The 25,859-nt window shown below is 50.6% G+C and overlaps 1 protein-coding gene across 4 annotated transcripts; it reads left to right on the plus strand.

The window, feature by feature from the left end:
* Nucleotides 1–539: 539 nt before the first annotated feature.
* Nucleotides 540–25,568, plus strand: RHCG (Rh family C glycoprotein). 4 transcript variants are annotated; one of them, XM_086365331.1, is made up of 11 exons: nucleotides 540–767; nucleotides 9,101–9,287; nucleotides 12,674–12,824; nucleotides 16,157–16,304; nucleotides 17,082–17,248; nucleotides 18,788–18,925; nucleotides 19,082–19,218; nucleotides 19,530–19,654; nucleotides 19,863–19,936; nucleotides 23,724–23,816; nucleotides 25,123–25,568. In XM_086365331.1, the coding sequence occupies exons 1-10, from the start codon at nucleotides 581–583 to the stop codon at nucleotides 23,790–23,792; spliced, it is 1,383 nt and encodes a 460-aa protein (XP_086221457.1). In that variant the 5' UTR covers nucleotides 540–580; the 3' UTR covers nucleotides 23,793–23,816; nucleotides 25,123–25,568. The 4 variants fall into 4 exon arrangements, with proteins under 4 accessions (XP_086221457.1, XP_086221459.1, XP_086221458.1 ...); XM_086365333.1 differs by having other exon boundaries at nucleotides 23,724–23,815; nucleotides 25,119–25,171; XM_086365332.1 differs by lacking the exon at nucleotides 25,123–25,568 and adding an exon at nucleotides 23,988–24,425.
* The last annotated feature ends 291 nt before the right edge of the window (nucleotides 25,569–25,859 follow it).

A 25,859-nucleotide genomic window follows, 5' to 3' on the forward strand; every position in this document is an offset into this window, starting at 1 on the left:
GATCTGTCCCTGTCTTTTCAGGCTTCCCTGGTCTGTGACAGTTTCTTGGACGTTCCTGGTTTTCCAGGTACCTGTGTGAATTTTGTAATCAGGAAAAGAAAGGGATGAGGACGAAGCAGAAGAAAAGAAGATGAAGATGATGATGGTGATGGTGAAGAGTTATGTCCCGGAATGCCTTCGTTTTTATCTCGGTGGGAGGCAAAGGATCTTCTTTTCCTTTCTCTGCTCACCAGTACAAAACGGGGAAAGCAGTTGCTGCCTCGCATCTGTGGGATCCACAGAGGCTGGGCGCCTTAATCCCTCCCTGCCCTCTGCCCTCTCGGTTCCTGCGCCCGCTACCGTCCCTCCCGCCCCCCACCCCGATGCGGGGGCCCTTGGCTACTGGGCGACCCCGGGGCCGCGGGTCCCCTCTCCGGTTGGGCGAGCGCGCGGGCGGCACCCGGATCAACTGTTCCACAACACCCGACTCGGCCGCCCCGCCCCGCCCCGCCCCTGCCCCTGCCCCGGGTCTTATAAGGCTGTCCTGCCTTCAAACCTCCGAACTGCCCGCTGCCCGCCCCGGCCAGGCGCCCCCTGCAGCATGATCTGGAACACCAATCTCCGCTGGCGGCTGCCGGTCGCCTGCCTGCTCCTGGAGGTGGCCCTGATAGCCCTCTTCGGTGTGTTCGTGCGCTACGACATGGATGCCGATCCCCACTGGGTGCAGGAGAAGGTGATCAAGAACTTGTCCACTGACTTGGAAAACGAATTCTACTATCGCTACCCGAGTAAGTTCCGCCACCTTGCAGGTCACCCCCCCACAACCACCCCCCTCCCCCCGCCCCGGGCGGAGGGTCCTGCCTGGCCTCGGGCGGGAGCTGCCTGAGGAGATGCAGCCCCCAGCCCCCTGCCCCGTCCCTCTTAGGCTTCCCACTATGGAGACTTCCCAGTGTCTGGAGGTTAAGCTCGGGAAATGGCCAGGTGTGCCCAAATTCCTCGGAGACCTCCAACCTCTCTTCAGAGAGCCCTTCTTGATGTCTTCAGGAGACCCCAGCCAGTGGGTGACCTTGGCTCTCTTATCCAGCTGTGCCCAAACTCTCCGCCTTAAGAGGGTAGTTCCAACTTCAAGGGCTGCAGGGGTGGCTCATTGGCCTACCCGCCCTGCTGGCGTGCAGGACCACAGCACAACCATGTTTTGGCTTGGAGAGGGAGAGAAATGCCCCTGAATTCCCTGGCATCCGTGGTGCCGTGATTAACAGCATGGCCGTAGAGTCACCACACCTCACCTGTATCACGGCTCTGCCCTCAACCAGGTGGGTGACCTGTAGGCAAATGTCAACAATACACAGACTCGATTTCCTCATCTGTCCAATGGGGATAATAATGAGACCTACCCTACAGGAGTGGGGTGAGGCTGGCATGAGACATTGCACATAAAGTTCTGGCACTGTGCTGGGCATGGAGTCCTCACTTCATAATGCAGCAATTACTGGATGAGTACTAAGTGCAGACGCCCTAGGACTCAGCAGTTAGAAGAACTGGTGCAAGGTTACTTGGGTTGGCCCAACCTCTGGGGCCCCAGCCCAGGACTCTCTTCATGCCCTTGTGCTTTCTAGCTTTCCACACCATCTGCCAACAGCCAATGACAGTCTCTTTCTAATTGTTGGTACTCACAAAGTCATGGACTGTTAGTTTTAGAAGGGACCCTAAAGTTCATCTCCAACAGTCACCTATGCAAACTGATCTTCCCTCCATGACTTGTTTGTTGTTGTTCAGTCACTCGGTCATGTCTGACTCTTTGCAACCCCATGAACTGTAGCATGCCAGGCTTCCCTGTCCTTCACTATCTCCCAGAGTCTGCTCACACTCATGTCCACTGAGTTCATGATGCCATCCAACCATCTCATCCTCTGTCACCCCCTTCTTCTCCTGCCCTTCATCTTTCTCAGCATCAGGGTCTTTTCCAATGCCTTGGCTCTTAGCATCAAGGGACCAAAGTATTGGAGCTTCAGCTCCAGCATTAGTCCTTCCAGTGAATATTCAGGGTTGATTTCCTTTATTTAGGATTGATTAGTTTGATCTCCTTGCTGTCCAAGGGACTCTCAAGAGTCTTCTCCAGCACCACAGTTTGAAAGCATCAATTCTTTGGCACTCAGCCTTCTTTATGGTCCAACTCTCACATCTGTACATGACTATTGGCAATGTTATGACTCCCATTTTACAGACCAGGAAACTGAGGCCAGAGAGGGGACATGTCTTGCAAAAGTCACTCATCCAGAAACCTAGTGAGCTCCAGGGACCTGAACCCACCCTCCTGGACTGCTCTCCTCCCTTTCATTTCACCTTTCCTCTCTTCCCCTTCCCTACTGGTGGCTGTGACTAGGAGTTGGAACATAGGTGTGGCCCCAAACTTGGGTTCCCAGGCCTCAAGGCAGTTCCCAGGGGTATGGAGTGAGGGCCATCCCTTTTGGTTCTTTCTGGGTTCTTGGGTCCATGCTGTCGACACCTGTGCAGGCTTCATTTCTGCCCAGAGGATTAGAGGAGTCCTCTGGGCATCTCAGTTTTCAGAGAAGTCTAGCTCCAGCTGGCTCAAGCTGGGGCTCAGGGGTGCCTGAAGATGGCTCCCGGGGCATGGGCCCCTTGGCAAATAGCAGGCACAGAACCAGCTGGGGACCCGTCCTGGCAGTGCCCTGAAAGCCCAAGCTGCTGAACACGAACTTCTTCCTGGGCTGATGCTCCGGGCAGTGTCTGGCGAGGTTGGCCTGAGGAGAAGCCATCAGATCCTGGGCTCTTGAAGCTTCCCGGGAAAACAGAGGGAGAAAGGAAATGACCTAAGGCTGAGGATGCCACAGTTTCAAACACCTGAAGGTCTGGTTCAGCAGCAAGGTTCACCCTGTGCTCCTGGTAACCTGAACCTCAGATTTGTGCATTCCTCAAGCAGAGGGCAGTGTAACCTGGCAGTTGACTTTGGAATTAAACAGATATGGGCCCATCACTTTAAATGGAGTAAAGCGAAAGTGTTAGTAGCTCAGTTGTGTCTGACTCTTTGTGACCCCATGGACTATAACCTGCCAGGCTCCTCTGTCCATGGGATTCTCCAGGCGAGAATACTGGAGTGGGTTGCCATTTCCTTTTCCAGGGGATCTTCTCAACCCAGGGATTGAATCCAGGTCTCCTGCATTGCAGGCAGCTTCTTTACCATCTGAGCCACCAGCGAAACCCAAAATAGATTAAGCCACCTCCCTAATCACACTGAGTCTCAGTATGCTCATCTATGAAATGGGAATGTTATTTAATGCATAGGAACTCTTGGAAGATTGAAGATAATGGGTAGCCAGGAGGGCATGTCTCATGACATGAAGCCAGAGGACAGTAAATGTTGGTATCAAGCTTCCTCAGAAGGGACTGATGCTGTTGCTGAAGGTGTTTAAGTGCAGGCTTAGCATCCATTTAGTGATGTGTCTCCCCTGATAGCTCAGTTGGTAAAGAATCCACCTGCAATGCAGGAGACCTGGGTTTGATCCCTGGGTTGGGAAAATCCCCTGGAGAAGGGAAAGGCTACCCACTCCAGTATTCTGGCCTGGAGAATTCCATGGACAAGTCCATGGGGTGGCAAAGAGTCAGACACGACTGAGCGACTTACACTTCACGTCACTTCAGTAATGTGGCCAAGGAATATCTCTTTGAACGTGAGTTTGAACTACTATAGCATTTAATTTCCTTTGTGTTCTCCCCACTTGTTGTTCAGTCACTAAGTCATGTCCAGCTCTATTGCGACCCCATGGACTGTAGCCTGCCAGGCTCTTCTGTCCATGGGATTCTCCAGGCAAGACTACTGGAGTGGGTTGCCATTCCCTTCTCCAGAGGATCTTCCCAACCCAGGGATCAAACTTGTGTCTCTCTCGTTGGCAGGCAGATTTTTTACCACTGAGCCACCAGAGAAACCTTCCCACTCACAAACACTTTCTCCATACTCTGTCAGACGAGGAGTGTATTTGCTTCTATTTTATGTTGCCAGAGGTGGAGCTTAGAGATTTTCCCAGCTGGTCAGTGGCACAGGCAGGGGTGAGGCCAAGCCCTCACACTGCACAAAAACCGCTTCCCCCAATCTCTGTGGCATTGCCACTCCTCAACCACCTCTCCAGGAGGTTTTGCAGTGATGGGATGGTTCTGTGTCTGGCTCCGAGTTGTGGGAGAAGTGGACACAGAGTCATGGAAAATTGAGGGACTGGCCAGTGGACTTGAAAGGCAACAGTTTAGGCTGGGCTGGCCTATAGAGCATGGGAAGGGCCAGTCCCCAGGCTGCTGCAGGGCTGAGGAAGCGTTGGAGAGAGAGCTGCTGTTACCCACCAGCATGGGAAACTTGATCCTCAGATTTCAGAAATTTTCAAAACTTGGCCTTCTTTAGACCATCCCAAAAGAGAAAAGTGAACCAGGAAGGGGTCGCAGAACAGCTGTGTACTGGCGCCCCCTGGTGGCGGCTCTTAGAACTGGCCTCCAGGAGCCAGGCTTGCCCCTCAGGGACCTCCCGTGGTGGAGGGAATCTGCCTGGCTGCTCAGTCACTCACTACAGGCTGGGGAAAGTAGGGGAAGAGAGGCGTTGTCTTATTAACTTCCACCGACCCCCAGCAAGTCGCCAACCCAATGCAAAGCACCTGGTCAGTCTTGAAAGAGAAAAAGAGAAGTAGTAATTAATATAATTAAGCAATTGCTGAGGAGGAGAAGGGGACAACAGGATGAGATGGTTGGGTGGCGTCACCAACTCTATGGACATGAGTTTGAGCAAGCTTCAGGAGATGGTGAAGGACAGGGAAGCCAGGTGTGCTGCAGTCCATGGGGTCGCAAAGAGCCGGACACAACTGAGCGACTGAGCAACAGCAGTAAGCAGTTGCTGAGGAATCAGGCTTAGGCCCAGGGCTTTGATTGGATGACATTAAATGTGTACCACACACCTCTGAGTTCTGTTACTATTCCTCATTTTACAGAAAAAGAAACTTGAGGTCAAAGAGGTTATGTCCTTGCTCAAGGTCATACAATCTGAACCTTCAGACCATTAAAAAATATATATTTATTATTCATTTATTTGGCTGCCCCGGGTCCTAGCTGTGGCATGTGGGATCTGGTTCCCTGATCAGGGGTGGAATCCAGTACCCCTGCACTGAGAGCAAAGAGTCTTAGCCCTTGGACCATCAGGGAAGTTCTGGATCATTATTATTAAAAGCACTTTCAGTAGCATCAAACTCATTTGGCAGTCAATCCTAAAGGAAATCAACTGTGAATATTCATTGGAAGGACTGATGCTGAAGCTGAAGTTCCAATACTTTGGCCTCCTAATGCTTAGAGTCAGGTCATTGGAAAAGACCCTGATGCTGGGAATGATTGAGGGCAGGAGGAGAAGGGGGCGACAGAGGATGAGATGGTTAGATAACATCACCGACTCTATGGACGTGAGTGTGAGCAAACTCTTGGAGACAGTGAAGGACAGGGAAGCCTGGTGTGCTGCAGTCCATAGGGTTGCAAAGAATCGGACACGACTTAGTGACTGAACAACATTCGTATTCCAGTAAGGACCAGTTTAGGAGACAGAGAGAAAGGAGTAAGAGAGTGAATAAGGAAGGTGTGGAAAGAGAGCAAAGCTGGAGTCTGTGCACCTGAGGCTGGGGGGATAAGAAACAGATATCCACAGAAGGGTTAGAGACAGAGGTCAGGACAGCCGGGGAGTCACAGAGAAGGACGGAGAACTAGCGAGGTGGGGACTGGCAGGGAGAAGCCCTGAGAAGCCGTGCGCTCTCTGCTCTTTCGTCCCAGGCCACAGGGAGAACTGAAGGCAGCCCCCAGGAAGGCCGCCTCCAGTCTCTTGAGCCCCTGCCCGCCTGCTTCCCCCACCTCCAAACAGCTCACATATGGAAGTCTGTGATGCTGCCTTTTCCCAGGGGTTCCCCTCACCTCCTTGCCAACACTGTCCTTGTCTAATCTGCTTAATTCCGGCCGGCCAGTCCTCGGCTCCTGTCTCCCACTCATCGTTCCAACTCCCAGCTCTGTGTGCAGGTCTGCTGGACCTCAGACCCCAGCTCCATCCCGAATGGCCAGGCTCCATTGCGCCACACTACCCCGCCTGACACTTACCGCCACCACCCACACCCGGGGTCATGGGGTCATCTCAAACTCCCACGACCAGCCCTAGACCCAGCACCTCCCTCCCTCCCCAGCAACCTCTTCCTCCTTCCCGGCATTTGCTTTCGAAACTGTGGTCTGAAGGTGTCTCCTCCCTCTCTCTCCAGTCTGTCACCCATCAGTTTCTTCCCAAGAGTCACTATAACAGTCTCACACACTGGGAAACCCAAGCTGAGCTGCTGTTTGTTTAACTCTGTGCAAAAAGCAGCTCAGAGCACCGTGCTGGGGTGAGACCTACAGCTCTCTTGCATCAACTTCTGTGCCTCAACCCTTACCCAGCCTTAGGGAAGCCTGCAGGGGAGACAGATGAGGGCAACGGGGGAGGGGCAGGACAGCCTGAGCATCTCTGCCCGCCCACACTGTGGGCCTATCTACCCAGTGGGTAGGAGACATCAGACAGGAGAGGGTCTGCAGTCTCCCCTGATGGTGAAGTGCCACCTGGGGCCCTTGGCTGCTGCTCAGCTGGCATATCTGGCTACTCCTGAGACTACAAGAGTAATTATCCATTCATCCCTTCAGGGATATTTATGGAGCATCCACCTGGGGAATGCCCTAGGCAGTAGAGAATACCAGCGTGAACAAAATAGGCTTGGCCTGGACTCCTGGGGCTTCCCTGGTGGCTCAGCAGTAAAGAATCCGCCTACAGTGCAGGAGATGCAAGTTCAGTCCCTGGGTTGGGAAGATCCCCTGGAGAAGGAAATGGCAACCCACTCCAGTATACTTGCCTGGGAAATCCCATGGACAGGGGAACCTGGTGGGCTACAGTCCATGGGATCGCAAAGAGTCAGACATGACTTAGCAAATAAACCACCACCATTTGACTCCTTGGAGCTTTACAGTCTAGTGGGCTAGACAAACAAACTTAACTACCTAACTACAAATTGTTGTAAGAACTAGAAAAGAAAGAAGAAAGTGTCATGAGGGAGTGAACCAAGTTGAAACTCAGGGGTCTGGAAGGCCTCTGTGATGAGGTGACTTTTTGCTGAGATCCACAAGAAGAAATGGAGAAGGAAATGGTAACCCACTCCAGTATTCTTGCCTGGAGAATCCCATGGACAGAAGAAAAGAGTTGGGCACGACTGAGCGACTAAACAAGAAGAACAGAAGTTGCTGGCCATTCTGCAGGAATAGCGTCCCACGTGGAGGGCCCACCACAGGAAAAGATCCAGAGTGAGACTGAGCTCAGGGAGGCCAGTCCGGCTGGGGCACCAGAGGGAAGGGAGGACCGAGGAAAGGAAGAAGGAGACTGGCGGGAGGGGCCAGGCCAGGCCTGGTGAGCCCTGCAGTTCTCTCTTATTCAAAAATGTTTAATTGGGGAAATCATTCCGAATTTACAAAGAGTTGCTAAAACAAAAATAGTACAAAGAACACTATATACTCTTTTTAACTCCCATTAAGCATCTCTCTCTTTTCCCACATAAAAGCAACACGTACATACCGTTCCTTTTCCCCTGAACTAAGAGTCCGTTATACATATTGCGGTCTGGCTGCCTTAATTACTCCACTGTTTCCTAAGAATAGAGGTATTCTCTTCCATCACCACAGTAATCAACTTCACACATTTACACTGTATGCTACTTTCATATACTGTCCCTATACAATTTTGTCAGTGGACCCAATAAGAACCTTTGTGGCATTCCCCTGCACCCGCACCCACTCCCTACCCCAGCCAAATCCAGGACCCAGTCTAGGGTCAAGTATTGGATTTATTTGACCTGTCTCTTTAGCCTCTTTAACCTAGAACATTCCTGTGTAGGTAAGGCACCTAGCACGTGTCTGTCCTATAATAGATGTTCACAAGGGCAGCCTTTCTTTATCTTTTAAGACACTGATATTTTTCAAGAGTCCAGCTTCAACCCCTTTCTAATAGCATGTTTCTTTGTTTGGTGTTTCCTCGTGATTAGATTGGGATTGTGCCTTCTCAGCCAGAGCACCACATAGGTGTTGTGTCCTTTTCAGAATATCTTCCTGAAGGTGCACAATGTCCGCGTGTCCCCCACTGGTGACGTTTATTTTGATCACACCACCAAGATGTTGCCCAATTTCTCCACTGTATGGTTACCGGATGTTTTTTCACCCTCCTTTACAACTCATAAGACTCCTTTAAGACAACGCAAATACCTTGCTCTTCGTCAAAATTTGTCCCTGGATTTTAACATCCAGTGATGAAATCTTCATTGTGAAAATTGTGATTTTCCAGCTTCAGTGCTCATTCCACATTTAACTGTTGGGCTGTCAGCATCCTGTTGTAAGCAAGAACCCTCTCTGCTCTCTCTCTCTTAAAAAAAAAAAACAAAACTGTTTCTGTTTTTTATGATTTTCATTTGTTATGGTACCTAATTATTTTGGCCAGTCAAGGGACTCCTAGGTCAAATGAGACTAACTTCTCCACAGCAGAAGAATGGAATTGCGCAGGTAAGGCCCTTGGCAAGGGCAGTGAAAGGGGGCTGTCATCTCTCAAAAGGGACGCTCAGGCATTCCTTGGCCTTAAAACCCAGTGGTCTAAGTGGTCTAAAGTGGGGGGGGGCTCTTACCTCCATCCCCCCAGCCAAGTCCACCCCAGAGGCTTTTTTTCTTCTAATTGAAGTACAGTTGATATACAATGTTATGTTAGTTTGTGCTGTATAGCAGTGATTCATTTATACATATATAACTGAATATGCTATGCAGTAGAACCTTGTTGTTTATCTGTTGTATACATAGCAGTTTGTATCTTATGATGTGATGGGGTAGTAGTGGCTCTTCTACTCGCAGCAGAGTCATAATTACTGCAGGAGCCTCAGGATCCAGATGTAGGGGTGGCGGGATGGGGGTTGGAGGGTGGCCCAGGCCCGGCCAGTGGCGGAGCAGACACAGGCTCAGCTGCGGACCGCGCTGGCCCAGACGCAGAGCTGCAGCGAGGGGCTTCGCTAGGCCACCGGGACTCTGGACTGTGTTCTCCCCACAGGCTTCCAGGACGTACACGTGATGATCTTCGTGGGCTTCGGGTTCCTCATGACCTTCCTGCAGCGCTACGGCTACAGCTCTGTGGGCTTCAACTTTCTGCTGGCGGCCTTCGGCATCCAGTGGGCGCTGCTCATGCAGGGCTGGCTTCAATCTTTTGACGGACGCTACATTCTGGTGGACCTAGAGAAGTGAGCGCGGCTCGGGCCGGGGGCGTAGAGCAGTGGGCGGGGCCTGCGCGGGAGGCGGGTCCAGGGGCGTGGCCCAGAGGCTTTGGGCTGTGAACTGGGTCTTCGTCTTCCAGCCAGGGTCCCCAGGGGCCCGGCAACATACACCCCCCACCCACAACACACACACACACACACACACACACACACACACTCACTTCCTAATCAGTGAGTCTCCAGGGTGGGAGTTCTCATGGTAACTAAGTGCTGTTGGAGGGTTTCCTTCCTCCTAAGACACAGGCTGTAGGGATGCAAGGCTTTTCCCCAGAGTCCAAGTCCTGACTCCGCTCTGACATCTCAGGGCAAAGATCAAAATTTGCCCTGAGAGAAATCGGGCCATAGGACCCATGGAGGGGAGGGAGTGGGTGGCAGGCGAGCGGAAGGAGTGTGGGACTGCCTGAAGCAGCCTACTTAGGTTCATTGTAGAGGGGATATTGAATGGGGAATCCAGTTGCCTGTGTCCCCACCCACGGAACAGAGCAAAGAGCTGTGAGGCATGTGTGGAGTCCTAGGGCTGAAGCCCCTCCCTGCATCAGCCTCCGAGGGGGCCCCTGATCCCTATCTCTTCTCACCTCCATCCTCATCACTTTCGTCTGTGATAATCTTTTGGTCTGACAAGTACTACACTCCCTTCTATCAGGGAACTCAGCCCCTCCCTCTGTCTGAAGAGACCTCTTAGGAGCCTTAGTATGTTTCTTCCCTCAACACCACCACCAGGTTATACAGTAAATTTGCCAACTTGCCAAAACCCAGCTTGCCAAGCAGTCATCTCACTGAATGACTCATTTATCAAACTCTCCAGCCAGGGAAACTTAAGAAACTGTCAACAGTTTCCATTGCATGGTACAAAATCAACAGCCTTTGGGAGATTTCCCCCCTCCCTTCCCTTTTTAGTCAAGGTTTGGTTTATTGAAGGCTCTTTCTTTAAGTCCAGTTAGATTGTCTTCAATTTCTGTAGACATATGACGTTTGGCTAAAGAAAAGTACATTTTGAGAAAGTTGTCATTGGTGTGTAAAAACAAGCATTCATTAGCCTGCTTGGAAAACCAAATCCACAGAAAGGGTTTAGAGGCAAATTGGTATGAAACCACGTTTTTTTAAACATCTATTTTTAATTGGAAAATAACTGCTTTACAATATTGTGTTGGCATCTACTGCGCATCGCATGAATCAGCCATAGGTATACTTATGCCCCTTCCCTCTTGAACCTCCCTCCCCAAAACTACATTTAAAGTGCAAATCCCTGCTGTCACATACAGGACACCAATCAGATATCATAGGCCAGGGGCCTGAAATTTTAAACATATGTCAAATATTTGCAAAATGTTAATTCATTCGAGCCAATTAATGAATCCATGAATTAAGAGAAACAGGAAAAATAGTCGACTAGGTAGAAAATGTTTTGGAACCAAGAAATTGGTCTTTTTGTATATAAAATCCATGACATACATGCATATCATTCTACTGTATAAGATACACAGGAAATTCTCATTCCCAAAGCCATAGACCCAAAGTATAAAAGTGCCTGTGATATATTTAATTGGCCACCACAGCAAAATAGCTATGGCTAAATGCAAAACAGAACTATAGAGCTTTTTTAAATGTTCAAAGGAAATTATTGTAAACTTTTGTGGGTTAAATTTTTTAAACCAGTTATTTAACAGGTTAGTCACTTGACAACTTGAGTTTTGACAACTTGGTTTTGGGAGAAATGATTTTCAGCAACTTAGCTGGAGCCGATTTCTGGTGCCCAGGGCTGAGATGAACATGTAGCCCCCTAGACCTCACCTGAGGATCCTTCTCCTGGCTTCTGTCCTGCCCCTGCTGAAGAGTCCCAGATCCCACCTGTCCCTCCAGGGCTGTTCCCCAGACTCAAGGAGGACCTGTGTGCTCCTCAGCTTCCATTCTCAGGCCTTGCCTGAGATGTGACATCCAGATATCCATCTCCCAGGGGCTGATGGCCCAGGTATGGGCTTCTGTGTGCTCCCTCTCACTCCTTCCTAGGGGGTGATCTCTGCCAGGTGGTCTTCTGGCTGAGTTATGGAAATTTGGGCAAATAACTTGGCCTCTCTAAGTCTCCATTTCCCATGGAGAATAATGGCTAATAATGGTACCTGTTCCATGGGTCCAGGTGTGATACAGGAAGGCCTGTGCTGCACTGAACAAGCATTGAAGTGCCTGGCACTTAGCACCTGTCATCATGCATTCAGCCAGGCCCTGGGGATGCGGCAATGAACAAGGCTTATAGTGAAGAGACATTCCAGTGGACATCCTTTGTCTGGGGAGGAACCTTGAGGGGACAGAGCCCTGCCCCAACTCCACACACTGTCCCTACCATCAGCTGGCTTCTTACTTCTCACTTCCTGATTCACACACACACACACACACACACACACACACTTGAGTATGGGGGAGGGGGCTCCTGTGGCTGTGACTGCCTTAAGGAAGTAGTAGCCCCTGCTGTCTTTATGAGGACCCTGGTTGACAACGCTCATGACTTGGAGGCCACACTGAGAGTCTGCCTTGGACTCCAGGACAGCTTTGCTGCTGGCAGGGCCCAAGGAGACCTGGGTTAGGCACAGCAGGCACATGGATGGAATCCGGATCCCCTCTGACCACATGGCATGCCTCTGCTGGCTGGCTGGGTTTTCAGGGTCCAGACTTAAGGAGGGCCTGCAAGCTCCTTGGCCTGTATTCTCTCTGCTGGCCTTCCTGTCCCCTCTCTCCACCCAGCCCCTAGCTCTCTACTGCCTGAAGGAAGGGCCTTCCTTCTTCCCTGGACATAAATCCTCTCTCCCAGGTAAGGTGAAGAGGAGGTCATGATGACTCAAACCCAAGCAAGGCCCTGGTAGCCAGCAGGAGAAGTGTGTGTAGAGATAAGGATTTGGAGGCAGAGACCACATCTGGTTAGAGGTATTGGGGAAGGCTTCCTGAAGAGGTGGTGGGTGAGAAGAGGTTTTGGAAGGGCAGGTAGAAAATGAAGGGCAGGACAGGGTCCCAAATACGGACCGGACGATATTCAACAACAGCAGCCAGATCACTTGGGTGCCTTGAGTACAAGCTGCCTGCAAGGAAGAGGGTGGGGCCTGAGATGGGCCCTCAAAGGAAGGGTGTGGTGGCATCTGGTATGTGCCACTGCTGTGCTGGATACTTCACAGGCTATTTCTTTGCATTCTTAGAGTAGCTCTAAGATGCTACATGCCCATTACCACAGATGGTGAAACTGAGGCTCAGCAAAGTTAGACCACAAGCCCAAACCCACAGGTGACCAAAGTTCAGATTTAACCCCAGAGCTTGAGTGCCACTTCTTGCTGTGGCCTCAGCCCCTCCCCTGACCTGTCTCCCCACAGCCTCATCAATGCGGACTTCTGCGTGGGCTCTGTCTGTGTGGCCTTTGGGGCAGTTCTGGGCAAAGTCAGCCCTGTCCAGCTCCTCATCATGACTCTCTTCCAAGTGACCCTCTTCTCAATCAATGAATACATTCTCCTCAACCTGTTAGAGGTGAGCAGAGCTCAGAACAGGGATGGTGGTGGAAGGGACACTTGGGGGGACAGGAAGGTGACAGAGAAAGAAAGGACTGGGGAGACAAGCCAGCTGGATTCAATTCAAGTTTGACCAGTCACTTAATCTTCTGACTCTCAGTTTCCCCAGCTGTAAAGCAGGAGAAATGACATATATTGAGCATCCACCCGGTACATCAATCCAGCAACTAGACAGAGTAGAGGTTCCTCACATGTTGGTTTTCTTCCTCCTTTCTCTTTTGGCCCAGCAGAAAGAAAGAATGGGATGTTCCTGCACATCATCTTGCACACACACATTCCCAGATTGCTCTGCCAAGAAAATGACCTGGTATACTGAGGGGGCACATCTGTAAGGAAGGTTCCCAGGGGAGTGGCCAAAGCAGACATGTACAGTTGCATGGGTTGCACACTGCACAACTCTGGAGGTGCCATTCACATGGACTTCTATGGCAGGAATGATGCCCCCTGAGGTTGACTAATTCACTGGCCAAGGTAAAGAGCATCCTAGGCCTCTGACTCTTGTTTAGACACCTCTTTGGCATATTTGCAGGAGTAGGGATTATTCAGGAACCCCATCCCTTTCTCATTCTCCAACTTCTCTATGTTTGGAGTCTGGCTAGAAACCCCCATGAGTTGTTTATTTTTTTAACATAGAATTTCTCAGAAGCAGGGTGATCATACTTGCACAGTGGTTCCTCAGTATCATCTGGGATTCAGTCTTTTTTGTTTCACTATTTTGAGCACATGATTTCCATTCTAATTTTTTTCTGTGCTGTGCCAAATGCAGGATCTTAGTTCCCCAACGAGGGATTGAACCCACGCCCTTGCAGTGGAAGCACAGTGTTAATGTTAATCTTGGGACTGTCGGGGAAGTCCCACCCCCAGGGGTTTTGCTTTCAGACGACCCTATATTCAGTCACTCATTTTGTCATTGTTTTCCTCTACCACACTATCATATTCCTTCTTCCTGACTCATCTCCCTGTCATCGTCCTTTTTTTTTTCGGCCATGCCAGGTGGCATGTGGGACCTTAGTCCCCTTACCAGGGATTGAACCTGTGCCCCCTGCAGTGGAAGCACAGAGTCTTAACCACTGGACCACCAGGGAAGTCCCTCCCTGTCTTCATCCTTGCCTGATCCACCACCTCAAGCTAGCTAATCTCCACCAGCAGCTGTGGGGACCTGTTAATAATGCATATAAGACCATTCCTCTGATTAAAACTCTGATTTTTTTTTTTTTAATTTCACTTCAAATCAAATCTAAACTTGTTTTAAGGCCCTACATGTTCTGGCCTCAGCCTTTCCTCTAAGCTTATCATCTACTCTCTCCCCATCTTTCTGTGATTTGACCATATCCTGTGGTCTGCTTTTCAAATACCCAAGCTTGGTTCCACCTCACGGCCTTTGCACTTACTGCTCCCTTTGCCTGGAGCGCTCATCTCCCTGGTCCTTTTCATTACTGAGGTCTCAGCTGCAGTCTCACCTCTTCAGAGAGGCCCGCCCAGGTTCTCCTACCAGTGCTGCCCTCTCCCTTACCTCCTTCTAGTCACTATCCTTGACTTATTTTCTTCAGAGCATTTATCCTTAAGGGAAAATAAGAGTGAAACCTTATCTGTCTGGAGACTATCTCTATTCCTGGCACTTGGCCCAATGCCTAATAAATTATCGAGAAGTATTTGTCAAGGAAATAAATTTTGGATTTACATGTCAGGCAGTGCTCCAGGCAGTGGGATACAGGAGTGAGCAGGACTTTGTTTCAATCCCAAGGAACTCACAATCTGGTGAGGGGGCCAGGAAGCAAACAATGACCAGACAGTGAGACAAGGATGGAGTTCCAGGGCTAGGTGCCCTGGGGGGTGGGGAGGAGGACCTGAGCCAGCACATGGCAGGCCAGGGAGGCTTCCTGGAGGAACAGTTGTTAAAGCCAGAAGTCAAGTAGATAATCAGGCAAAGGAATGAGCAAAGGTATTTGAGGCAGAGGGAATGGGGGTGGGGTGCTGGGGGGGCAGGAAGGAGCATGGATCATCAAGACTTTCATAGACTGTGTTGAAGAGTCTCAACTTTATCATGAGGGCAATAGGGAGCTATGGAAAGTTCCAGGCAGGAGAGGGGCATGGTCAAATACATGCTATGGAAGTGTCACTTTGGCTGTGGTGAAGAGAACAGTTGGAGGCAGAGAGTCAAGAGGCTGTGTTAGTCACCCTGGTGAGAAGTAATGGGACCGGGTCTGGCCTAGGACAAAGAGAAGAAAGTGGATCATAAGCGAGTTATAAAAAAGGTGAATAAACCAGCCTTGGAGACTGGTTGGGGTGGGTAGAGAGAAAGAAGCTAGCCTAAATGAGGAGGTACACAGGGGAGTCAATAGATGAGATCTGAAACTGACTGAGAAGTAGTACCTTGGGTGTGAGTTTAGAGGCAGAGAAGGCTTCTTTGACCTTCAAAACCCCTCTCTGATCTGCTGCAGAAATTCCCTCAAATGCATGACAGTGTTTGGGCCTCTCCTGCAGCCAAGTTGAAACACAGTAATCACCGCTGACAATCAAGGAGCACTTGCCCTTGCCTGGGCCCTGCTCTGAATGCTTCACGTGGGTTATCTCATTCAATCCTTCTCTCTGAGCTAGGCACAGTTATTACTCCCATGTTACAGATGAGAAAACTGAGACTCAGAGAGGGTAAGGGGCTCCCCCAAGGTCACACAGCTAATAGAGGCACCCACCAGGCTGGGAGTCAGGAAAGAGGTATGTCAACAATTCAACAACTAGCCCTGTGACATTGGATGACACGCTTACCTCTCTGGTTGGGTTTCCCATCTAGAGGGAAGAAGCAGGTCTGTGATTTTTTTTTTTAATTTATTTTGCCTGTACTGGGCTGTCACTGCTGTATAGGCTTTTCTTTAGTTGCAGCTAGTGGGGCGTCTCTTCGTTGCAATGTATGAGCCTTTCATTGTGGCGGCTTCTCTTGTGCAGCACAGGCTCAGTAGCTGTGGTGCATGGGCTTAGTTTCCCCGTGGCATATGGGATCTTCCCGGACCAGGGATTGAACCCATTTCTCCTGTACTGGCAGGTGGATTCTTAACCACCAGGGAAGTTCCCCACTTTAATTTTCACTGAAGTATAGTTGAGGAGGGGATCCCCACTTCCTCCCCTTCCCAGTTGATGGGTCTGCCAGGGCCCTGGGCTTCCTTCTGTAGCCTGTACCTCCTTGGAGACAGCTGCACCTCTGTCTGTGTGTGGGGAGGTGGGGGTGGGAGAGTGTCAGAGGAGGGAGGGAGAGGAGGGTCAGACCCTGACAGTACCCTTGTACACATCCACCAGGTGAAGGATTCAGGGGGCTCCATGACCATCCATGCATTCGGCGCCTACTTTGGGCTCACAGTGGCCTGGATCCTCTACCGCCCTAACCTACACCTCAGCAAGGAGAGGCAGAGTTCTACGTACCACTCGGACCTCTTTGCCATGATCGGTGAGAGCTTCCATAGCGATTGAGGGGGCCCCCATGATGACCGAGGGCTGCCGTGCTACCGTGGTGGGTGAGGGTCACCATGAGCATTTCAGGCTGCGGTGATCATACCTCATCCCCACATGGTCTGGTGGGTGGCTGCCAGTTCCCTTCGGAGAACGGGCAGGGAGAGGTTGCCTATAGATATTTCAAGGATCCCAGTTACTTGTCCCTTTTCCCCACGGGGCTGGGAGAAGTCGGTCACTCATCCTGTGTGTTCCCTCGAATGCCCCAGGGCAGACACAGTGATAACCAGGAAGTGCGTCCAGCCCTGATCTCAGCAAGGTGTACGTGCCTATTTCCTGTGTCCATTCATTCCAGAGAACACATATCAGCTACCTTCTCTGGTCCTTTAAAACTCAGCCCTGCCTTCACGGAGCTCCTGACAGGGTAGTAGAACAGATGGCCATGCAACTTGATTATCTCCCTACAGTGGAGAAAAAGATTCTCCCTCAAGGTGCCTGGGCAGCAGGGTGGGAGGCATTTCACCAAGTTGTGGGGTCAAGGTAGACTTCCTGGGGCGGAGTGAAAGATTAAGAGGGCATTAGGTAGTGAGTAAGGCAGGGAGGGCCTTTCAAGATGAGCCCCCAGCACGAATAAAGTTCCAGGGGAGGGAAATGGCTGGGCTGTGTGAGTCACTTGATATCTCTGGAGCTAAAGGACAGGATGTCTGTCCAAGCTCCGTCAGGCCCATCTAACGCCCCTTCTTCTGGTTCCACTGACCCTGTCTGGTCTGGCCAGGCACCCTCTTCCTGTGGATGTACTGGCCCAGCTTCAACTCGGCTATATCCAATCACGGAGATGCTCAGCACCGAGCGGCCATCAACACCTACTGCTCCTTAGCAGCCTGCGTGCTCACCTCAGTGGCGCTGTCCAGCGCCCTACATAGAAAGGGCAAGCTGGACATGGTGAGTGGGGTGGGGGCGGGGGAACCTTGGGGGAAGCTGTGGCCACAACTGCCTGTGCCCAGTGGGCACTGATCACCACGCCCTGCCAACAACTCAGTGAAGCAGGCAGCATAAGGATTATTGCACCCATCTTGCAGATGAAGAAACTGAGGCCCCGAGAGAAATGATTTGTCCAGATGACACAGTTGGCTTTAGGCAGAGCCCAGAACCAGATTCGTGGAGGTTCTATCATGCTGGCTGCCCTGGATGAACTGGCTCCTTCTCATCCTCCTCTCCCCACAATGCTGACATTAGTTCTGGACTGAGCAACCCCCCAAAAAACCAGCTTCTGGCCCTCAGCCTTCCTAGCTCTGCCCCTACCTGCCCCCTCCACGCGCTCAAAAGAGAACCCCTTCAAAACACTTGGGACGTCTGTGGGGCTGTGGTGTTGCCCAGTGTCCTTCATATCATGCCACTGGGACACATGTTCCTGTCATTCCGGGGGGAGTAATGGGTGTTGGTAGATTTTTCTATAGAAAGAGGACCACCTCTCTCTCTGATATTCTTTTTTATTTATTTTTTATTGCACTGGGTCTTCATTGCAGTGCTCAGGCTTAGTTACTCGGAGGCATGTGGGATCTTAGTTCCCCAACCAAGGATCAAACCTGCGTCCCCTGCATTGGAAGGTGGATTCTTAACCACTGAACCATCCACGAAATCCCACCATCTAATACTCTGACACTAGCTTCTAGACCCAGGCACCTATGTGCCAAGATGCTGCCAGGAGTGTGTGTTACTCCGGGACACAGCCTTGAGCCCCGGGATGCACTGGTCAGTCACTGTACAGAGAGATGGGGAACAGGCACCGGGGGGAGAGAATCAGACACACTTGTGTGGGCATATGCAGGGAGGGACATGGAAGAGGATGAAGGTCAGGGGCTCTGGCTCCACACGGACCTGGATCAAGACACCTTTCTGCCCTTGGCTGGCCGTGTGGTCTTCGACAAGTCCATGAACCTCTCCCGTGCCTTACTTTCTTCACCTGAAAACATGAAAAGGTAACCGTAATCGCCTCCTGGGCTTGTTGTGGAGATGAAACATAGTCCTTGCAAGCCAGCACCGTGGTCCATGGCACAGGTAAGTCCTCAGAGAGTCAGCCGGTGCGCCTGTAGGCTCGCAGATTCTGCCGCCAGCACACATGTGTACAGAGGCCATCAGACACACGAACCTGGGCACACTTTTGTGTCTGGGCACCCAAATCCAAAGAGGACATGCAGGTGGGCTGAAGGAACCCATGGACACAAGCACATGTGCACATAGAAAATGCCCCGAGTGCTGGTGAGAGTGGCAGGTATACAGACAGCACAGGGGTGGCTGTCCCAAGCCCGGGCTCAGGCTGGAGTCCTCTGTAGTCTCCTGGCTGGCTGAGATGCATGGGAGCCATCTCTGGCTCCCAGGCGGCCCACCACGCACAGATCAACTTGGGCCCTAGGTCAGCTCCTCCAGGACGCTACTCTGGGAGAGGACTGAGTTCCTGCCTGCTCTGCCTGCCCTGCCCAGGTGCACATCCAGAATGCGACGCTCGCCGGAGGAGTGGGCCTGGGCACCGTTGCCGAGCTGATGGTTCTTCCTTTCGGCTCCCTCATCATCGGCTTTGTCTGCGGCATCGTCTCCACCCTGGGTTTTGTGTACCTGACGGTGAGAGCTCCAGGGCCAGGGACTGGGGGGTGCGGGTGGTTTCTAGGGAGAGGGTGGGGGCTGGGTCTCTGTGTATTTGGGGCTTCCAGAATCCCCAGACTCCCCACAGCCTGCCACAGCCCCCTGCCTGAGCAACACTCATCGCCCTGTTTCCAGCCATTCCTGGAGTCCCGGTTGCACATCCAGGACACGTGTGGTGTTCACAACCTGCATGGCATTCCTGGCATCATAGGCGGTATTGCGGGCGCAGTGACGGCAAGCATCGCCAACATTGATCTGTATGGGGAGGAAGGGTAAGAATGGAGGCGGTCCCTCCTTCCTTCTCCATTCCTCCTTCCTACTGTTTCTCTAGGGTCCAAGACTAACTCTGTCCCCTTTCTCACCCACCCCGGACCACTATTTCATGGGCCTCTCTCCTCAACCTCTGTCCTTCCATAAGAATCTTAGAGACCATCTGATCTTTCTAGTGCCCCCATTCTGCAGATGGAAAGGCTGAGGCCCAGAGGTTATTGAGCCTTTGTGTCCACTCATGCGTGTGGGGTGACAGCGGGTAGTCACTTGGCCTCTCCAGGGGATCCTGACCTGCTTCCTGTCTCTACCCCAGGCTTGCCTATGCCTTTGGCATTGAAAGATCCAAATTAAACTGGAGCCCAAACACGCAGGGCAGGTTCCAGGCTGCCGGGCTCTTTGTGTCACTGGCCATGGCCCTGGCGGGCGGCGTCATCGTAGGTGAGTGGGGGTGACCATGCCAGAGAAGCTGGGGCCCTGTGGTTGGGGGACCCAAGAGTGTGTGCCAGAGGTCACCTGGAGCCCCCAGGAACCCTTTGTCTCTGCACTGATGGCTCTGAGACCGGGAGGATTTTTCCAGTTGAGGGGAAAGTCTGGGTAGGCAGAGAAGAAGTCATTCTTGACCTCTGGGACCTCCAACTTCCTTTAGGGGTCATTCTGAGATTACCATTCTGGGGACAAGCACCTGATGAGAACTGCTTTGAGGATGCAGTCTACTGGGAGGTGAGTTCTACCGACTTGTCCCGGGGCTCCTCTCCATGGATCCCATCAGCTGGGCTGGGGCCTGGGAAGCCGGAAGCTGAGGGTTGGGGGACAGAGCTCGTGTCCTCTGCTCCTTTATCCAGGAGGCTGTCCCCTGGGGGGTTAAAGGCTTCATTCTACAGCATGTGTAGAATGAAGCACGCTCAGTCATGTCCAACTCCTTGCGACCCTACGGGCTGTAGCCTGCCAAGCTCCTCTGTCCATGGGATTTCCCAGGCAAGAATACTGGGGTGGGTAGCCATTTCCTTCTCCAGGGAAATCTTCCCAACCCAGGGATCAAACCCACGTCTCTTGCATCTCCTGCACTGGCAGGTGGGTTCTTCTACCGCTGAACCACCTTGGAAGCCCTCATTCTAGAGCAGTACTTTCCAAAGTATAGTGCTCCCTAGAACAGCAGCAGCAGCAGCATCTAGGAACTTGTGAGAAATATAAATTGGCCAGAGGTCAAAAATGACTTCTTTTCTGCTTACCCAGACCTTCAAGTGCCACTCAGACCTCCTAATTTCAAAGCTCAAGGGGCAGGGCCCAGCCCTCTGTCTACAAGCCCTCCACATGATTCTGATGAAAAACTCATCTGTGAACCAACCAACTAAGACCAGTGGTTGGGCCCTAAATGCATGCTGGAATCACGTGGGGGTCTTTAGAAACTTCCCAGGCCTCAGACTTGAAGTTCACTGGTCTTGTGTGGGGCCTGGAAATTAGCATTGTATTTAAAATTTGCCAGGTGAATCTAATATATGGCCTGGGTTAAGAATCGCAGTGCAGTCTTCAGCTTCTGTGGCCATAAATACCACCTGGTGACCTGGTAAAAACTCAGTTTCCCAGACGTTAGCCCAGAAATTCAAATTCAGTAGGGCCTGGACTCTGCATGGAAACTAGCTCCCAGGTGATCTTGTACTGACACTCCCCTAAGCCTCTAGAACAGCGTTGGTACAAAATCTAACTTGAGAAACATTGTTCTAGAAGCTGAAAGTAGTAGAATGTCACAGAACTCACCTTTTAAAAATGTGCCATAATCCGGGCTTTCTGTGACTTCAGGGGGGCCTTCCTCCCCACGAATCATCACGACAGGTATTTGCCTGTGTTAGGAGATGGGGAATGAAACACAGGGTCCTTCTTGTCTCCCAGCCTTCCCCCTCATGACAAGGGCAGTGACCTAGCCTGTGTCTGTGGCCCCTGGGACAAAGGTCTGCCCAACATGTTCCTTCTTTTGGCTATTTGTTTTATGATTAAAGTATGGTTCATTTGCAATATTAAATTAACTCCAGGTGTACAGCATAGTGATTCAACATCTTAACAGATTACACTATATTTAAAGTTACTATAAAATAACAGCTATATTTCCCTGTGCTGTACAATATATCCTTGTAGCTTATTGATTTCATTCATAGTTGCTGGCTTGTACCTCTTAATCCCCTGCCCCATTTTGACCCTCCCTCCTTCCTTCTCCCTGCTGGTAACCTCTAGTTTATTCTCCATATCAGTGAGTCTGTCTCTTTTCTGTTATATTCATTCATTCTAAAAAATAAATATTTTTTAGATTCCATATATAAGTGATAACATACAGTGTTTTGTCTTTGGTTTATTTCACTAAGCACCCTCTATGTTCATCTATTTTGTTGCAAATGGCAGAATTTCATTCTTTTTTATAGCTGAGTAATAGTCCACTGCATATCTATATATACACCACATCTTCCTTTTCCATTTATCTGTTGTTGGGTGCTTAGGTTGCTTCCATATCTTGGCTCTTGTAAATAATGTTCCTGTGTACATCGGCATGCATATATCTTTTCAGATTAGTATTTCCATTTTCATTGGATATATATCCACTAGTGGAATTGATGGATCATATAGCAGTTCTATTTTTAGTTTTTTAAGGAACCTCTATACTGTTTTCCATAGTGGCTGCATCAATTTACATTCCCACCAACACTGCACATGGGTTCGCTTTTCTCACATCCTCACCAACATTCGTTGTGTGCTTAACTGCTCAGTTGGGTCTGACTCTTTGCGACCCCACGGACCATAGCCCACCAAGCTCCTCTGTCCGTGGGGATTCTCCAGGCAACAATACTGGAGTAGGTTGCCATGCCCTCCTCTAAGGGATCTTCCCAACCCAGGGATAGAACCCAGGTCTCTGTAGATTTTTTGATGACAGCCATTCTGACAGGTGTGAGGTGATGGCTCATTGCGGTTTTGATTTGCATCTTTAATGATTAGCTGGCTCTGTATTTTAAAAATCATACCAGAACTTTTCAGGATAATCTTAACTAATATCCACTAAAAACCAATATTATGTACATGACTAATAAGCCTTTTAAATTTGCTCTTTAAATTATTTTTTAAATTATAACATGAATAGAAGCTCATTAAAGAAAATCTGGAAATAGAGATAAATAGAAATTCCATCACCCTCATTCAAGCACTATTAATATTTTGGGTATATTTCCTTCCAGCCTCTCCTTTTTAAATCTACATGGACTTTTCTTAAATAGCTATGATATTATACTTGATTTCATATCCTGCTCTTTTTCTTTCTCTATCATAAGAACTGTTTTGTGTTATTACATTATGAATAAACTTTATTTTTTAGCAGCATAATTATTTTCATCCTATATATGAAGTGGGAACTTAAATTATTTCAGACACCACAATTAGAAACCACACAGATTTAAGGTTAATGAAATAAACTAAAAAAACAGAAGTATCCATTCCCATACACAGAAGTTCACTCTTGGTTTCACTTTTTTTCTTCTTCTTCTTCTTCCTTTTCTGTGGGATTCTAGTTTTCTCATTAGGGATTGAACCCAGCACCCACAGCAGTGGACGTGCCAAGTTCTAACCCCTGGCCCCCTGGGGAATTCCCTCTTGGTTCTGTTTTGTTGTTTTTTTTACATTGTTGTTGTTTCAGTTGCTAAGCTGTGTCCGACTCTTTTGTGACCCCGTGTGGCCCGCCAGGCTCCTCTGTCCATGGGACTTTGATCTTCATAAATTATTCTCAGTTCACACCTTCTCTGTGCTGTATTATCAGCAGTGCTCAGTTTCAAGCCACACAATCCCATGCCATTGGGAGTAAGCCACCATCAGGCCATTCTCATGGCCCCTGGCCTCTGGCAGTTTACCTGGGAGACGAGGTGACTTCCCAGAGGACAGAAGTGAGGCAGATGTCCCCCAGGAGCACAGGTGAGGGCATCTTTAGGATCAAAGCTAAGCCTTGAGGCCAAGGCTGGGCTGATCTCTCCCATCCATACTCCATCTACCAATCCACTTGCGGCTGCCCCTACATCCCCACTCCCCACCCCAACCTCACTCTTGGGCCATCGTGGAGTTCGGGGAGCTTGCCAAGCTGCCTCTTACCTGGTGCATTACTAGTCCTCTTTCAGAAGTGCGTTTGGCACAATTGGAATCCCCCCAGGCTGGGGTATCAGCCTCTTGCGTGCATGTACAACTCTTACCGTCACTGTGCACTTCACTTGGACCCCTTTCCTTTGCTCTAGTGGGGCAAGGGCTGTGTCCTGCTTGGCCTTGCTGTGCCCAAGCACCCTGGACAGTGGCTAACTGAACTAGGAGCAGGACACGTGTGTGAAGGATTGCCCTGCTTCATGGCATGCAAACTGCACGGTGATCACAAGGTGGCGCCCACCACACACTGTTCGCTGCTCCTGGCCTTGCCCAGGCTGTTCCAGTTCCACCAGCGACACCTGCCCGACCTGGGCAGGGCCCTCAGAGCCGCCGCCTCTCTCTGCAGATACCCAAGGAGCCGAAAAGCACTGCCCTCCGTTCTGAGGACTCCAGCATCAAGCCCCCAGAACCTTAAACTCCCGGGGCAAGAGAGAAGCAGGTGAGCATGGGTTTGGCTTGTCCGTGGGGGCCCAGCTCTGGGAATCAGATGCCACTAGCAAAGGGGAAGAAGGAAAGCATCAAGAACTGAGGATGTGAGCTTCGCCTGCTAGCGTCATGCTGGGGTTGGTGGGAGAGGCACCTGGTGTCAGACCGTGTGCCTACTGGACAGACACAGGAATCTGTGGAAGGCATTCTGGACTGGAAAGAATATACGGAAAGTGACCTGGGCACACCCATGGCTTTGCTGCTTACTGCCTGTGTGACTTTGAGGATCTCTTCACCCCAGAGACTGAGCCTCAATTTCCTCATTTATTAAAGTGGAAATGACAGAGCTGGCTCTATTCAGTTGATCAACTCAGGCAAGAACCTTTTTTCCTTCCTTCTCATTCTCCTTCCTTTTTCTTTTTCATCTACTAACATTTCCTTGCTCCCTCTGTGAGATGCACCAAGCCCTTTTTCATACCGTTTGCACCTGACACCTTAGAGATCTCTACAAGTGCAATGATTTCCCACTTTTCTTTTCTAAAGATTTTTTTTTTCTTTGATGTGGACCAGTTTTCTAAAAGTCTTTATTGAATCTATTACAATAAATATTGCTTCGGTTTTATGTTTTGTTTTGTTTTATTTTGGCCACAAGGCATGTGGGATCTTAGCTCCCCCACCAGGAATTGAACTTGCACCCCCTGTATTTGGAGGTGAAGTCTTAACCACTGGGCTTCCAGTGGAATCCCAACTTCCCTCTTTTTAATGCGTGTGTGCGTTTATGCTCAGTCGTGTCTGACCCTGCAACCCCCTGAACTGTAGTCCACAAGACTCCTCTGTCCATGAGATTCTCCAGGCAAGAATACTGGAGTGGGTTGCCATTTCCTCCTCCAGGGGATCTTTCCAACCCAGGGAGAGAATCTGTGTCTCTTGAATCTCCTGCATTGGTAGGTGGATTCTTTACTACTGTGCCACCTGGGAGGCTTTTTTAATAGATGAGGAAATTAAGGCTCAGAGAGGTTCAGGCGCTTCAAAGCCAACACAGCACATGTGGAGGAACTGGGGTCTTTCCAGGTCACTATCATTGCTCTTACCATAGCTATTTGACCTCCTTGGAGACCAGAGTTTGCAAAGAACTGTTTCTGGGACAAAAGGCTGAGTGATGTGGCAGGAGGGGTTGCTAGGGATTAAGGAAAGGGAAAAGCGAGACTGTGACCAGCTGCTTCTGATGCTGCCCATCTCGTCCAGAAAAGGAAAAGGTGCCTGAGGGGCTTTGGGCAGGACTTGACAGTGGCCCGCTGCTCTTGCCTCTCTCCCTGCAGGCTCCACAGATTGTTCTGGTGCTCCCCAAGGAGCCAGTGCTGACCAAGCTGGAAGCACAAGAGCAAGGCGAGTGGCGCCCCTCCTGCTGGCCTGGTCCAGGGCGCCTCCATCTCCCCCTCCGCCTTCATCCCAGGGGGCCTGCCTGAGAATGGAGGAGGAGCTGTAGGCAAAGTGGGCATCCAAGCCAGGTTCCAGCTGCAGGAGGCCTGCCACTGGGGGTCTTGGTGGTCACATCCTGAGAAAAACAGGCAGGAGTGGGGCTGGGGGCTGGAGTGGACCCGAGTCCTCCTCAGAGACATCATAGCTGCCAGCCAGTGTCTGCTGAGCTCTTCCACCCCCTGCCTGCCTGTAAGCCAGTGTCTTCCATACCCCCTGAATCCCCTAGACCTCTCTGTGCCATGCAGATGGTGGCCTCCGTGAATAAATATGCCTGGTGTTCTTTGTAGAATGGGTGTGAATTCTCCAACAGGGCCAGTTTGAGGGGGTGTGAGTCGCTTGGTTATATCCGGTTCTTTGCGACCCCATGGACTATAGCCTCTGTCCATGGGATTCTCCAGGCATGAATACTGGAGTGAGTTGTCATTCCCTTCTCCAGTTGACCTTCCTGACCCAGGGATCGAACCTGGGTCTCCTGCATTGCAGGTGGATTCTTTACCACTGAGCCACCAGGGAAGCATAAGACCCAAGAAACCTCCAGACTCAGTCCTGACCCCCTACACCCAGCTGCCACTCACAC

Source organism: Bos grunniens, chromosome 21 (genome assembly GCF_055505025.1).
Source record: "Bos grunniens cultivar Pamir isolate PY7600 chromosome 21, Bosgru_T2T1.0, whole genome shotgun sequence".
Classification (NCBI taxonomy): Eukaryota; Metazoa; Chordata; class Mammalia; order Artiodactyla; family Bovidae; genus Bos; species Bos grunniens.